This window comes from Agelaius phoeniceus, chromosome W, assembly GCF_051311805.1.
Source record: "Agelaius phoeniceus isolate bAgePho1 chromosome W, bAgePho1.hap1, whole genome shotgun sequence".
NCBI classification, from domain to species: domain Eukaryota; kingdom Metazoa; phylum Chordata; class Aves; order Passeriformes; family Icteridae; genus Agelaius; species Agelaius phoeniceus.
In genome coordinates this window covers 14,518,129-14,535,353 of record NC_135301.1, presented here as the reverse complement: position 1 = coordinate 14,535,353, position 17,225 = coordinate 14,518,129, and the positions used below count along the sequence as shown (strand labels likewise).

The 17,225-nt window shown below is 42.2% G+C and overlaps 1 protein-coding gene across 1 annotated transcript in view; it reads left to right on the top strand.

The window, feature by feature from the left end:
* The window catches only part of LOC129132424 (CBP80/20-dependent translation initiation factor-like), a 376,676-nt gene that overhangs the window by 52,763 nt on the left and 306,688 nt on the right, over positions 1-17,225 (top strand). Inside the window, 1 exon segment of the mRNA XM_077193174.1 lies at positions 7,304-7,317. Within this exon segment, the coding sequence (XP_077049289.1) occupies positions 7,304-7,317 (14 nt within the window).

Genomic DNA, 17,225 nt, shown 5'->3' with positions numbered 1-17,225 from the left:
GTCGGCTGACTCCTGCCTGTCCCTTGCACGACCACTTAACCCTTACTGTTCCTTGCACGACTGCCTTACCCTTACTGCACCTCGCAGCACTGCCAACAAACTACAACTCTCCAGGTCTCTTCTTGATCAACTAACTCATTCTTTTATAACACCCATCTTTATTGGACATAGCTGTGGCCTATTAACAGCAGGGCTGTTCCTACTCTTTCATAATTAGTACAGCTGCAACTCCTCAGGGGCGAGATTGCCTTCAGCACTACCTCTATTCTCCTACAATCCATCCTCCCACAATCCCTATTATATATTAAGGGACAGGGACAATCATAACTAAGTAAGAGCATTTTTTGAGATTTCCTATTTTCATTTCTATTTGTGTTTATACAGTTTTAATTTGTTTCCCTCCCAGACCTGTACTAATTACAGATTATCCTTTAAATTTCTGGGAGTTCTGAAATATTAAAGAGGCCTCATCTCCAGTGTTAATTAAAGCTCTTACTGTTTGCAAGGACTGGTTTTTCAAAAAAATTGTAAGCTCTACATGGAGCAGCCAGTCTGTCTGCGCCCATTGCACTGCTGCTTGGCCACTATCTCAATCTTGTTTATTACTCTGAACTATTTCCTGATGTGTTGGTGTTCGTATGTCTGAGACTTAAAACATGACAGACTTCCCATGTTTTCATCAGCCAAACAGTCTGGTTTATTGTTTCCGACCTCCTTTTATAGACAATTCAAAAACTCCCGATGCTATACAGACATTGGTCTGGTCTCTGCACCCCCTAGACTCTGAACCAATCAAATCCTGGCATTTTAGGAGAGCTGCCATTGGTTGGAACCTCTGTCAGTGTCTTGGTTTGGAAAGACAGGAGTCTTCTAAGGAAGGCAGGAGCCTCTCCTAAAATGGAGAATGTAAACCCTCCCCACCCTTCTGAATTGCTATAAATTTTAAATTAAGGGGCTCTCAGGCAAAAATATGGGAGCAGGAAATAACAGTTCTTTAATAGGGAAAAAAAAAGGATAAAATAAACAATGCAGTACACTAGAACAACAATGACAGTGTCCGAACCCAACCTGACACCCTGTGTGTCAGGGTGTTGGTAGCAGTCCAATTGGAAATGTGGCTGCAGTCCTCCTGAAGTATCAGGTGTGGTTCTGTTGGAGCAAGGGGGATCTGTAGAGAAGGATGTATTCTTCCTCTGAAGTGTTTTGCAGAGATAATCAAAACCTTACAACTTTTGTGAAAGTCGTAAAGCTGGTATGTTTATTACAGTGCTAGATGCATGTGGAAATTGTTCTCCTAAAATGACTTGCATACTTCTGGGAACTTCAGGTCTCTTTTTATCTCCCTCTCAGATACATACGCATACAATTTCACAATAGGTTCATACATATTCATTTTTACGAATTTCGTGTGACATTTGCTGCTAGTTCTTCTTTATCAGAAAGAATTCTTAGGTCAGGCTGACCTGCTCTCACAGAAGTCTCTCTGTCTCTCTCTATCACCCTCTGTCTCTCCCCCCTTATCTCTGTCCTTCACGGAAGCAACTTCTTTGAGCTTAGGTTCTGCAGTCAGGCTAAATAGCTATGTTTTCTGAACACAGACTCAACTCAAAAATGTACATTTCACTTAAATCAAAATGGATTTCTACCCTGGAAAATTTCCTCTTTGCCTCGTTCCCCCTTTCCTTAAAGGAGGACGTAAATTCTTTTACTTCATGCAAATTCTTATGACAATAAGTATACTTTAGTGCTTTACTATGTGTGTTTGATAAGGAGGTTAACACAGCTACTCGCTGTAGTATAGAATATTAATCCCAATATTACCGGGTGGGACGTGCCTGGCTTCGTCTGGCCCTTGCTGCTGGACCAAAGGCAGCAGCTGTGGTGTTTCACCTCAGAGATATCTTTGGCCGGCTGGATGCTGCAGCTAGGCACTCAGAACAAATCCAGGCAAAGTAGGAACTCAGTTTACCTCTGGTGGAAAAGGTTCAGGTGACAGTGAAGACAAAGGAGAGGATTCTGTCGCAGAGTCTTAATCCAGAGTTTTATTTCAGGATGGTAGACTTCTGAATGTTTTAACAGCTCCCAATAGAATGCCGACTGCATAGTCTCGTCTCCTTTTAAGCCCCGGGGACAGGGGGAGGGGAAAAGACAGGTAAGGGCCAACCAGGTGGGAGGAGGGGAAGGCTCAAGGGATATAGATGCTTGGACGGGCCAATGAGACCGGACCTGAAGGGCAGCTTTTGAACTTCTGCCAACCACACGATGCCCTTGCTGGAATGTTAAGATTGATGGACAGCTCTTAGCAGGAGGGCAAAGGGGGAGTGGAAAGTTTGGCACACCTGAGGGGCATCACACTGCAACACTGTAGTATTTTCTAATTCTAAATTAGCAACATAATGGATAATTTTAAACTTATTCTAACTAATATTAACAAAACTACAATGGGATGACACAACTTATTAAAGATTCTATTTGCAGTTGGTGACTACTCAAAGACCACATCTTACTAGTGATGATCTGCATTTTGTTTTATTCTTTGCAGAATTCTAGTTATTTCTTTTTATATCATGTTGGCCAGTTTTCTCTGCTTTCTTGGGTTTTTCTTTAAGATCTCCAGTAGGTCTTGGTGCTTAATTAATTGTTTTACTAATGTAAGGTCTATTCTAATAGGAGTAGGTGATAGTCTGTGATACATTGTGTAATTGGTTTTAATCAACTGGTGGGATGTCACTCGGGCTAAGTACGAAAAACTACACCTGATAATCTTAACAAATTACAAATACAAAAATTAGAATTATTTCTGCTAGACAAAATAGCATTGTTGTTATCAATTTTTAGAGCAGCACAAGCAGTTTTTAAGCACACACACTCTTTAAGAGTATATACGAGCACAGTTTTCTGGTCAGTGACTGGATGAACTTCGAAGTGGCAAATACTCTGTTCAGAGCCTAGACACACATCTTGGGCATTAATAGTATTACTTTCACAAATGAATTTCAGCTGTTCTCTAGTAATGCAGGATTCTATGTTTACTGTTTGCTACTTTTCATTCACTTTTTGTGCCTGCACTCTATGTTCTAAAGGGTAGGGCACTGTTTTTTTATGATTTAATCTTAGTGCAATGATGGGATGGATAACGTAAACAATGGCATTACATATGGTGAGCACAAAGGCAGTGGCTACATTAGAAGCAGGATAATAGGTGAAATTTACCATAGTCTACTAGGATTGAAAGTTCTTTTCAAAATCAATTGCATTATCTCAGACAACTTTCTGAATTTCAGCTGGAAAATTACTTTCACTTCTTTCTCATATGATCAGAGCTGCTGTTGCTTGCATCTATAACTGTGCTTGTATACAACTGAAAGCTAAAGACATATTATCTTGAACTGTACTAAGTGCTAAAACAATTCTGTGAATGAAATTACAAACTACCCCCGGCTGCAATATACTCATTTTGTCTGAGTAAGCTTAATCTCAGTTCATTGTCTCTTGATGGCACTCTCTAAGGGGCTTTCGTCACTCAAGAGTGGTGGATCTAGGCATTCTGCTCTTTGATCTTGATTGCGGTGAAGGTGGTGAGAAGTACTTGCAGTGGTCCCTCTCACTGTGGTTCTAAAGTCTTTTCTGCAAGAGGCTTAACATATATATAATCTTCAGACTGTATGTTATGTACTGGCCCATCGAACTCCCTGCTCCGAGTTCCAGCCACGTGTTTCTCAATTTCTCTGAGCTGTTTGCTTAAAGCCACCATGTAGGTGGCCAGTGTTACCTCCCCAATGTGGGTGGACATTCCCTTTTGTATTCTATATGGTCTTCCATAAAGCATTTCAAAAGGACTCAGCTTTCCTTTAGCCCGAGGTTTAGTTCGAATTTGCAATAGTGTCAGTGGAAGATCTTGGGGCTAGGGTAGATTAACTTCCTGCCCTAGTCTTATAATCGGCTGCTTAATCAAATGATTCATTTTCTCTACCTGGCTGCTTGATTGGGGGCGTTATGGAGTGTGAAGTTTTCAATCTATGCCCAGGTGGCTACTAATCTGTTGCACTACTTTGGAAATGAAATGTGATTCTCTATCCGAGAATATTGTGGCTGGAACTCTGAAGCGTGGTATTATTTCTTGTAATAATACCCTGGTCACTTCTCGAGCTTTGACAGTTTTGGCGGGGTATGCTTCTAGCTACCTTGAAAATGTATCTGTCAATACCAGTATATACCAATACCCTCCTTTCCTTGGGAGTTCTGAAAAGTCAATTTGCCACTGCTGTCCAGGCTCATGGCCTCTCTCAGTCTGACTGAGTTTCGGCCTGGGGGTATTTTTGGGGTTAGTCTGGAGGCAAGGATCTCACTGTCGGTTTACTTGAGTGATAGTGGCATATAAATTCTTGGCTACGATTCTTTCAATCAGATGTGTGTTCTAGAAAGCCTGTGGAAACTACTACTTCAAAGTCAAGACTTCATTTTGATGCACTCTATAATACTGGCAGCCTTGGTCATTCTGGGAAAGGAGCAACACTTTATAAAAGCTTTTAAGTAGTTAGGTCCTAGTGTGTTTTCTAGTGCTCTTCTTTCACTAGTGACTATGAAAATGGGAAGGGATTACTAGCTCTCTTTCAATGGTAGCCCACTCTTTATGGTTGCATGTCTCTTTTGATTAGTATTATTATATTCTGGCTTACCTTCGAGGAAAATCTGTCCATAATTACCTCACCTTTTGCTGATTTCTTTGCTTCTCCATCTGCCAGCTTATTTCTTTCTTTTAATTCTGAGTTCATTCTCTGGTGTGCCTTAATATGTCTTTTCAGGCAGCTGAACTGCATCTAGCAGCTGGATTGTCTCTTCTTTCTTTGTGAGGTTAGCAGTCTCTTCTCTTTCTAGATGGCTCCATGTGCATGCACGACTCTGAATGCATAACTTAAATCTGTATAGATGTTTATTTTCTTTTCTTTTTGCTGTTTCTAAGGCATGGGTCAGGGCATTTATCTCAGCCTTCTGTGCAGAGGTACCTGTTGGTAAGGGTCTAGACTCTATTACCTCTCTGCAGGTAGTCACTGTGTACTTAGCATGTCACTTTCTACTGGCAATGTAGCTGCTCCTGTCAGTGAACTAGGTCTCTGCATTGTCTAGAGGAGTGTCTTTCAAGTCTGAGCATCTGGAGTAAGTAGCTTTAATGGTCTTTAGGCAATCGTGGTGTACTGCTTCTCTTTGATTCTATTGAGAAAAGAAGCTGGGTTGACAATATTAGTCACTACTATCTCTACATCATCTTGCTCTACTATGATGGCTTGGTATTTCAGGAACTTCTATGGTGAGAACTAGTGGCTACCCTTTACTGCCTGTACTGCGGACACTGTATGGGAAAATAGCACAGTCATTTTTGTCCCAGGGTAAACTTGGGTGTCTCCTGAATATTCAGCACGACTGCTGCTACAGCTCTGAGGCAACCTGGCCATCCTTTGGCTGTTGCATCTAGTTGCTAAGAGAAGTAAGCAACTGTCTTGAGCTAGTATTCCCAGGGCAATTCCTTGTCTTTCATGGGAAAATAGAAAGAATGGTTTACTTACATCTGGAAGTCTCAAAGCTGGAGCTGACATGAGGGCACTCTTTAGCTGGTGAAAGGCCCGTGTGGCTTCTTTTGTCCACTGGAGATCTCTGTTTCCATTGGCAATAAGAGCATAGAGGGGTCTGATAAGCAGTCGATAATTATAAACTCACAGCTGGCACTACCTTGCCATGCCTAAGAAGGTTCGGAGTTCTTTTGTTGTCTTGGATTTTGGGGCTTGGCATATGGCTTCTTTGCAAGCCTGCCCTCAAGTCTGTTGCTTAGCATTGACTTCGTACTTTCGGTAGATTACTTTCTGTTTCACTACTTGTGCCTTTTTCTTTGATACTCTGTATCTTTGCAGTCTTAGGAAATTTTAAAGGCTTACAGTCTAGGCCACACATACTTCTTCTTTCTGAGTGGCTACTAGAAGATCATCTATGTACTGCAAGAGCCTTTCTTCTTCTTGTGGAGCTTCTCAGGACTCTGGATCTTTGCAAGTTGTTCTCCAATCAGAGTGGGGGAATTTTTGAAGCCTTCAGGCACATGGACCATGTGAGCTGTGTTTTGCACTGCTTCTAGGGCTTTCTCATTCGAATGCAAAAATTTTCTGGCTGGCTTCGTGGATAGGGAGGCAAAAGAAGGCATCTCTCGGGTCTAAAACAGTAAACCAGGTTAGCTCAGGTGTTAAACAAGTTAGTAAAGTTTATGGATTTCCTACCACAGGGTATAAATTCTTTGTTATCTTATTGACAGCTCTCAATCTAGCACTATCAATTATTGGGCTGGTTTCTTCTTTATCTTCTTTTTGAGGGGGTACTGTTCAATTCTCACTGGTTGTGTTCTTTCTTTAAGCTTGATTACTATGGGGGGCATTTTTCACTTTCCTTGGTACAGCAGAGGCCTATACCTCCGAAAATACTTATTTACTTATTCTAACATCGCTTTACTAATGTCTTTCTTAATTTCAATGGCTGTTAATATTAAGCCTAACATCTTTATATTATTTGCTTCTAGAGTAACCTCCTCATTTGAGAATGTTTACCGATTTGAGCATATACAAAAGCTTCTAAGTACACATTACTTTAAGGGTTTGCAAAAGTATGCCTTCTCAGACTGGCCAGTTGTTCTCCACACTACAACATAAACATTCTCCACAGGTACTAAAGCTTTATTTAAAACTGAATATATGGCCCCTGTATCAACTAAAATTCTACCCTTTTCTTTCTTCTGATCTCACTGCCTCTCACAGAGGGGTCTGTTACCTCTTAGTTCTGGATGAAATTGTACTGCTACGAAGGAGATGGGTGCAAATGGGTATACTTTTGGAGCCTGAGTCCTCTTCCCTTTTGGGGAGGTCATCTTTATCCTTCCTCCCTTACTTTAGGAGGAGCTTGAAACAAATCATACGTACTCATTTTGCGAAATGTAATCGCTTTGCATTTCAGCATGATAATCTTTGTCTGACTTCATACATTGCTATCTTATCCTGCATGCTGAACAACACATTTGATTTGCCTTCTCTTTGCTTTGTTTTTTTTTCTTTTTTTTTTTTCAAGAACTACACCAGTAGGTCAGAGGGAGCTCTGAACCCACAGTTACTCTGCCATTCTGGGTGATTTCTTAAGGCAAAAAATCATATCAGCATACGGGACTTTATCTCATTTACTTTCTCATTTTAAAACCGCATTAACTGCAATGAGGTATTATAAATCTTTTTATTTTCTGAGCCGCTCCTACTGGCAGCCTTGTCCCAGTGAGCCCCTCCCTAAAGTGTTTAGTTCAGGAACTTCTTTGCTCTGGTTAGTTCTCATTATCTCCTTCCCCTTATGCTATCTTGTTTCCCCCCAAGCCTCACAGTGTCTTTTCTCAGTTTTTCTTCATACACAAACATTCAGGTGGCAGGTATTAGATGTGATTCTCCACACACAAGCTTTAAGATCTCAGGTTCTGAATTGGCTTGATCAGGAACGTTTAATTTACACTTAAGACACAGAACAGCAATACCGGCGCCTCTCGCAAACTCTGCATTGCATACAAGGTGCCAGCCTCTCAATGCACTAAAAACTCCCAGGAATTGCTTGCAGGCTATCTCGTTTATTACTTTGGCGTTTATCACTTAACCTCTACGGCAGGTTGTTCTCAGTCTAAGCTTACTATAATACCTACTGAAGTCCCATAAACTCATTCATCTCTTCTATTTAAACTTTGTTTTACAAAATGTCAGTCTTTTTTATTTTCTCTTCTTGCACAATCTAATTAAAGCATTGTTTCTACTGACACTCACTTTACTGCCTTGCAAAAGGCTGTGCTTGTTACAGCAAAAACTCTGATATGCTCACAAACACAGACAGACACACACCTCTTATCTCAAATTCACTAGAGCCAGGGCTTGAATTGCTGTGGGGGGGAATTCTTGGAATTCCTTTAATTCACTTTACTACAGTTAAACATAAATCACCATATCATAGTTCTTCTGTGTAAAATGCTACACTTGTTGCAAACAAAATCTTAAAATCTCCACAAACACCACTATTCAATCCGAGAATCAAATTACTACAATGCGGGGGAAGAACCACACAAAATCACTGGGAAAGGGCATATCTCTCAAAGTGCTTACTTTTCTCAACACAACACAGCATACAATAATTCAGCATTTACCTACATCAGCTTTCTCTGGACACAATCAAAATAACAGCACACAGTAAAATTCTGGAGATCAAGTCCAAACTACCAGGGCAAAGGAACTCCTTGAGCTTGTACTCATGGTTAAAATGTGCCAAATCTACACAAATCACCAAATTTAAACACAATAAATATCTTCACTGACGTTTCTCCACTTGTTCCACTTCTTTGCAGGGCACTCCCTGCCCCTACAGCCTGCCGCAGCCGGCAACTCAAGCCTCACCCGGCTGCTTCAAACACAGGTAGAACTCACCCTCCCATGCTATGGGTGAACTTACTTGTTCGCTCTCTCTTTCATACGCTACACACTCGCATGATTACAGACACATTACTATTAACTACACAATGCATTTACCATACAATGATACAGTGTCCGGACACTACACACACACACACACACACACACAGGTTCACTTGACCTATCCCCAGGGTCGCTAGCGGCCGCTCTATCAGACAGTGAACCTCTGTCTCTAGTCCAGGTGCTCTATCAGCTGCATCTACAGGCTGAGCACTCAGACGTCTCTGAGTGACTTATTCAGCCGTCCTATCTCTCTTTTCTCCCGGGGGTCCCTCAATACATACCGTATCCTCCGCATACCAGCAGGTCCTTGTCTGTCTCCTCAGGAGGCAAGCCAAAATGAGCAGAGCTCCTCCGGGAAAATCCCGGGGGCGTGCCTTGGAGGTCCGTCTATCCCTTCTGCCCCTGCGGGGACAGAGACGGTCCCATCTGGGGTGCCAGAATGTTTTGTGGCGATAATCAAAACCCCACAACTGTTGTGGAAGTTGTAAAGCCGGTATGTTTATTACAGCGCTGGATGCATGTGGGAATCGTTCCCCTAAAATGACATGCATACCTCTGGGAACTTCAGGTCTCTTTTTATCTCCCTCTCAGATACATATGCTTACAATTTCACAATAGGTTCATACATATTCATTTTTATGAATTTCGCGTGACATTTGCTGCTAGTTCTTCTTTATCAGAAAGAATTCCTAGGTCAGGCTGACCTGCTCTCTCAGAAGTCTCTCTGTCTCTCTCTATCACCCTCTGTCTCTCCCCCCTTATCTCTGTCCTTCACTGAAGCAACTTCTCTGAGCCTAGGTTCTGCAGTCAGGCTAAATAGCTATGTTTTCTGAACACAGACTCAACTCAAAAATGTACATTTCACCTAAATCAAAATGGATTTCTACCCTGGAAAATTTCCTCTTTGCCTCAGAAGATCCCGTGGAAGAAGAAGACAGCTGCTGTTTCTCTGGGGAATCCCGTGGAGAAAGCTGTTCCGGTGTCTCAAAAACTTCTGGATTATATCTGGGTAGCAATGCTTGGCTTCTCCCTCTGGGCGAAGCATCTCACCATGGAATGTTATAGTTCTTATCAGTCATGCTGTTACATTCAATAGTCTGTTATCAGCAGATGTCCCCTCCCGATGGAGGTGTGAATGTGGTCACTCAAAGAGAGAGATAAAGCAAACTGCCCACTTGACAAAGGTAATCTGCCATACAGATGGTAATTGAAAACAACTTGCATTGCAATCTTCAACAGTCAGTCAGCCCAGAAGCTAGTTAATGAAGCTGGGCTGGATTTCTTATTTATAACTGGATAAATGCTATCTACACATCAGCTTGCACAGCAACAATTTCCCTAATCTCTTTCCAAGGATACAAATCAGAATATGATTCCCAATCTGCCTTTTCCCCTGGAATAACCGATCCACTTGGAGAGGGCCCTTTGTGAGCAGATGTGAAATCCTGTTGAGTCTCCGGCAGGGATGACATAGGCTGAGTTGTTCCTGGATTGTTTGCCACAGAATTTTGCACTTTCTTACTACATTTATTCAACCTTCTCTGTTAATAGATCGGCCATAGTTATGAGTTGGAACATAATCAAGTTTCTCCCGAGACATACCATCCTTTAATAAAGCCAGAAACATTTCCTTATGAGGAATTCTGTTTTCACTCCCCTTATAGCTATCTCAAGTGTCTTGATTTCCTGCACTTCCCCATGGGCCCCATTTAACAAGGTTACTCAACTGCTGCATTTTCTCAATTACTTCATCCAGGGGATTCCCTGTCTCCTAAATCAAGAGAGCCATGATTACATTTTTATATGCTGGTGGAGCCATCCTAATCAGTTTATTTCTGACAGTAACAGACAAAGCATTCCGCATTGTAGAATCAGCATCTCCAATAAAGATAGCTGATCTCATTCCCTCCTTCTTTATTTATTTTATACAGTCTGGCAAAGTATACCACTGATGTTCAGATCCTATCCATTTTCTGTAGGGTATTGAGCATTATATCCTTGAGCAGCCAAAACTAACAAATCAGTATTGTGAACATTATTCCAAAATGCATCCCGCACAAAAGAAGCTGAGCTCAAAACTAAAAATTTCTTAGAGTTCCCTGAGTCTAGGGTTACCCCAAATGCTCCCTAATAGTGCAAATGCACCATTCAAGAGAGGAGGGGTTTCCCTGCTCTTTACCTAAACCATTCAATTATATAATTTACTTCATGCTGAGTATAATCCTCTGTCACATCTCTGCTAACATGCTGACCATTAGCTTCTGTCCTGTCCTCCAGTTCTATCTTTCATCTCCATGCTGGTCACACATCAACAAATTCATCTGGGGAACCAGCCTGATGCCTTTAGGAGCTGGAACAGAGGCTAGATGGAGTTAAGAGGAATAAAGTGGATATTTATTGAAGTGTCTTCAAAGGCCACACCCTGGCAGTACCAGAGCCACAGTCGTGGCTCTGCCCAGGTGACTCCAAGATGGAAGCAAAAGAGGGCTTGATCACAGGATCTCACATTTTAATAAGTTTTAGTCCATTTGCATATAGGAGTTAACTGTCCAATTAATAGCTTCAAATTATGAAGTTTCATCCTCCTTGCTTACTTTCTCGCCCTCCTATTTTCACGTTGTTTATGCTTTGGGCCCGAAGTTTGAAGAGATTGTCCGTGAGTCCCCAGCTAGAATAGGATTGTTTTGTCTTCACCACCCTGTGAAAAGATCCTAGTAACACAATATAAAGCTTAAAGCTGCACTAATACGGCCTCCTGCTGGGTTCAGGGTGTCTTCCAGCAGGCCGCATGGGTCTGGATAGCGCAGTCCTCTCCGGGACAGACTGCCCAAGTACCCAAGCAGTTCTCAGCCACTGGCAACCTAAGCAAGCTCAAGTGATATCAGCTCTTTAGTGATTATCAGCTCATTGTGATCTCAGCTCTTAGCTTGCTAGGTGCCGCAGGCAGGCAGACGCAGGGGAGAGAGAAGTCCATTTGGAGTTCCACAGTGATGTCTTTATTGAGTCTTCTGAGAAGGGTTCCAGTGACAGCTCTTCTACCAGAACCAGGCTAAAACAACCCTTTATATAGGATACAGGGGGATCAGAAATTGTCCAATAGCAAGGGTTAAAGGAAAGTGACCTATAGGGTTACAGAGAGATAAGCAGGTGTCCAAAGGCAGAAAAGGGTCTTTCTAGCCCATTCACCATGACTTAGCATTTCCTATCTTTAGGCTTCTGCTCGCCACGGGGCCCTTGCAGGCCCTGTGCCTGCTACACTGCACACCAAAACAGAACAGAAAAACTTAAAACCTAAGGTATCAAGCCTCATTGGAATCCATAGAATCCCAATTATCTCCATCCCATTTATTGGGATTCCTCTGTACACCTGCTTCTGTAATCACCGTATGCACTTGCTTGTGATTCACTTGCACCCTTCTTTTCTTATACTTCTAATGAGCCACTTGAACTGCAGCCTTCTTGGCTACAGTCTGGTAAGTGTCCAACTTATCAGTAAGCAGTTTTTTTTGACACTGTAACATTACAATTTAATTCTGCAACTCAGAGATCTGTTGCTTCATGTTAGAGCATTTCAACAACAACTGTTCCTTCTGTTGGTGTTTTTTTTTTATGTGCTGTTAACAAAATCCATCCTCGTTTTCCCAAGCCCACAAGGTCTTTTACTTTTTGAGTATGCAATTTTTGGATACATTTCAATACATCCAGTGGTTTAGCTTCTTTTAACTGACTTCCCCATTGATCACACAGTCCTCCAACCTTAGCCCACTCAAGAGCCAGTGAACTATGGGGAAGATCTTTCCATCCAGGAATTTCGGACAGGACTGATTCCTTAAATTTAGATTTCTTACATTTAGATTTAAAAAGCGGAATTTTGTTCTGATCTAGCTAACTACATCAATTTTGTTATGCTGGTGGGTAGGGTCAACACCAAAGACACAGACACCAACTTAAGGAATCGTGTAATTTACTATGATGCAAAACTGTAAAGAATTGCAAAAGGATAAGCTAAGCTGTCCCAGACAAGTGTGCTCGTGATCGCCTGAAAATCACCAACAAGGGTATGAGCAAAAGTCAGATTCAATATTAAACTACAAAGCTCAACTTTCACTCTACTTACAAAGGACAACTGAGGCACAACAAGGGAAAGCAAGCAACAACAAAACCAAACAGAATCCAGGCAATCAAACCAGAAATTAATTGAAAACTTCCTAGGGGGGTGTGTGTGGGGTGTGTGTGTGTGTGTGTGTAAAGACAGTGTAAACAAGGGTGAAAAGGAATGCAGCCTAAAGCTTAACAACACTTAACAGTACTTTAACTTAACTCATACCTTAATTTATAGCCAAACCTTAACAATCTAACAGAGAAATAACACTTAACAGCATTTAGCCTAAATTGTAACTATAACTTAACCTAACTTCCAGATTTGCTATAGGTGTTTTCAAAGACAAGGAGGCCTAACAAGCATTTTCTCAGATCACACTGCAGCCTGGAAAGGAGTGGGGAAGGTGGGGGGGGGGGGGGGGGGGGGGGGGCAACAGGTGCAGCAGGCTAAGATAAGAATTGTTTCTCATCCTTTTCTCTGATCTTCTCACAGCCTTCCCCAGAAAAATCCTGGGAAGGTCGTCTGTTGCTCTCTGTGGCCAGAGAGCTGCTGCCACAGGGGGGGATGAACCACCACATAAGCAATGCACCTTAACTTTGTACAAAAGATTGCCTATAGTGATTAAGAGATACATCACTAGTGACTGTAATACTTTACTCCTTCATCCAGATCTGCAATCAGCAGCTGGGGGAAGCTGTCACAGCGAAGTACTGGAGAACCACTCCCGGTAACTGGGAAATCCTGCAATGCATCCACCTTTGCAGGCAACGAGGCTTCTGACTTCTCTGTGAGAGGAGCCCAGCTTTTATCATAAACAACCTACCATTACTTCTAATGCAGGAACATTTGGTTTTATTCTCCTGCTGGATTTCTCCTAAAGCCTGGCCAGGGCTCAAGGAGGAACCAAGGGAGTTGTCTTTGATCCTGCACCCCCAAACAAGGCCAGATGTGGCCTTGTCCAGTTTCTTAATTTGGAAAGGTAAATGCATATTTCACCAATGAAAGGTTACATATATTGTATTGCTATTAATACTTCGTTGATAAGCAGATGCGTATAACATTTGGTTGGAAGGTTCATCTAGAGGTCAACTTTGGCTCAGGGCCTGTTGTTCAGGTCTTAGTACTTCACAGAGGAGAGAATATATAAAGAAGGTTCATGAGTTAAGGACAGTGAGAGATCACTCACCAAATACTGTTACAGGCAAAATAGGCTGGAATTAGAGATATTAATTGAATTTATTACTAGCAAAATCAGAGCAGAACAATGAGAAGTAAAATAAGACCTTAAAAACACCTTCCCCCCCCCTCCCCCCCCCCCCTTCTCAGGTCTACCTCCTCCTCCCCAGTGGTGCATGGAGACAGAGAGTGGGGGTTACAATCAGTTCATCACATGTTGTTTCTGCTGTTGCTCAGGGAGATGAGCCCTTTCCCTGCTCCAGTGTGGGGTCCCTCCCACGGGAGACAGTTGTCCATGAACTTTTCCAATATGAGTCCATCCCATGGGCAACAGTTCTCCACAAACTGCTGCAATGTGGGTCACTCTTCAGTGGCTGAAATCCTTCAAGTACAGGCTGTTTCAGCACAGGGCTCCCACAGGGTCACAGCCTCTTCTCAGGCATCCACCTGCTCCATCATTGGTCTCCTCCATGGGCTGCAGGTGGGTGTCTGCAACCCTGTAGTCTTCCATGGGCTGCAGAGGGACAGCCCACTTCACCCTGGTTTTCACCATGGGCTGCAGAGGAATCCCAGCTCTGGTACCTGGAGCACCTTCTCCCTCTCTCTTACATGGGGTCATTGGTTGGAGACAGGGATGACACAAACTCTCAGAGATACATGCGACAACAGCATTGGTTTATTATGGAGGCCTGCTTATATAGGGGGTTTGAAACTCCCAGGTTAAAACAGCTGATTGGTTGGACTCTCTCTCCACTCAGATCTCTGGCCAGTGGTGTGCCTGCATCTAAGCTTGAACAGGGTTGGCTGAGGGTCCCCTGTAGAGGTTTGAATCCAACCTATCCAGGGACTTGTTACTGTGACACCCTTCCTTCTCCATTGGCCTTGGTGTCGGCAAAGCTGTTCCTCTCGCATATTCTCACCCCACTTTCCTCTGCCCACAATTACATCTGCACAATAACTGTTTTTTATCCTTCTTCTTAAATGTGTTATAGCAAAAGGCATTACCACCATTTCTGATTGGTCCAGACTTGGATCCAGATGGCATCGGATCTCCTGGACATGGAAGGAAGCTTCTAGCAGCTTCTCTCAGAAGCCACCCCTGTAACCCCTCCACTACCAAAACCTGGCCATAAAAACCCAATACACACTGATGTCCATCAGGACTGAGCTATTGACTACTACCCTCTGGATTCAATCATCCAAACCATTCCTTATCCATTGAACAGTCTCTCCAATTTAAAGGGAAGGATGTTGTGGGGGTCGATGTCAAAGGCTTTACAGGAGTCAAGATAAATGACACCTCTAGCCCTTCCCTTGTTCACTGATGTAGTTACTTCAACATAGAAGGCCACTAGGTTGGTCAGGCAAGACTTGCCCTTGGTGAAATTGTGCTAGCAGTCTCAAATCACCTCCCTGTCCTCAATGTGCCTTAGCAGAACTTCTAGCAGGATCTGTTCCATTATCTTCTCAGGCATACCAATGAGACTGACAGGTCAGTAGTGCCCAGGGTCCTCCTTTCTACCCTTTTTAAACATGGGTGTAGTGTTTCCCTATTTCCAGTCACCAGGGATGTCACCTGACTGCCATGACTTTTCAAATATCATGGAGAATGGCTTGACAGCTATATCAGCTAATTCCCTTGGGACTTTGGGATGCATCTCATCAGGTCTCATGGACTTATGTACAATCAGGTTCCTTGAGTGTTCACAAACTTGTGTTATGACCCACGCCACAAGGCAAGAGTAACCCAGGTTCTTGTTGATAGATCCCTTGGGGTGGATTAGAATAAAATGACACTGAATGATTGGTGCTTGTAAATATATGGATGTAAGGTTTATTTTAGAACAATTTGGTTGCAGTGGAAAGCAGGTATGTAGCCATTTTGATTATTACTATCTATAGTAATATAGCAATATTAAAGCATTAAAATATCACTTAAGAAAATGTATAAGGGAAAAGAAAGAAAGAGAAAGAAAGGATAAGAGCAGATACATATGTAATATATGATATGTATAAATTCATGCTGAGGCTACAGTAATCTCGCCTGATGAAAATCCTGGCATACCAAAGGAGGGTTCCAGGAAATTCCCTCTGATGAGATTACAGCAATATGCACCAAAATCCTAGCCTGAATATTCATCTCCAGAAATGTTGATTCCAGAGAATTATTCTTCGGACCAAAGCCCACCAATATGCATTCAATATGCATCATCGATAAGATAAATATGTGTCTCTTAGAATGTATATTGCAAGAGAATTTCCTCTAACAAAGTGAATTATTTACCAGTTTCAAGAAACTCTCTGCAAGAGGGACAGCAAGAAAGGAAAAACTACATGAATATGCTAAAAAGATAAGATCAACAATAAGAAAGCAAGAAACCCTCCCTGGCCACCCTCAGAGGTTGCAAATGTATAAAAAAGACTTTGTAAGAGCTGTCTCTTTGTAATGTTCAGAGGAGAGGAGCCATAGTGCCCCCTCCACACTGTTAGCCTGGTTCAGCGCTGATCTGATCTTTGCTTGTGGCCTTTTTATGATTGTATTTTAATTATAGAATAAATTCTCCTCATTAATCAAATTGGCTAATTCATTTAAAACACATATAATCACCAATGAATGTCACAGTGAAACTTGGTTGTTGCAATTAATATGTCCATTGGTCGAAGTGATGGTCGTAGTCTTGTCAAAGTGATGGTCACCATCTTGATCTGTCAGGGTGGACAAAAAAGCCCATGAAACACAAAATACAATGGGTTAATATATGCTCATGCTAGGTGAGAACTCCCAGGTACTTTCCCTGGGGGGCTGGGAGCTTTCAGTCCTGTCTTGGGGTGACTTTATGATATTCTATCCCCTATTATCTGCTTTATGCCCATATGCCCAGACATGGGTACTGTAACTTTAAGCTAGGTCTAGGGGGGGGGAAGCTGGGGGAATTCTTTCAGTGGTTTGTGTTTAAACACACATCCTCCCCTGTTTTTTCTCAGTAGAGAGAGGGAGTGATTTATTAAAAATATGGATATTGATCTAGTACTGATATCCAACTGTGGCAGACAAAGACTCTCTAACAGTTTTAACAGTTTAAAGTTAGAAAGTGTATGTTTATTGTGACACTGGGCAGCGTGCGGGATAGCTCCCAAATACACACCGCAATTTGCAGGTGATTACAGAGTCCTTTTATCTATACAAGTATTGAATACCCAAAATACAAATGCATATATTCATAACTTTGGTACATCCCATTCCCCGCTTGGTATGGTAATTAGTTCAAAAGCTATTAGGCATGCTTAGTTTGTTCCTTGAAATGGGTCGGTGGTCCCTTTCATAGGGAGGGGTCCCAAAATGAGGAAGTAAATGAAGTCTTCCTCGTTCTGACCTTTCTACCTTTGCAATGCAAATATGACAAATGAACCCGTGGTAG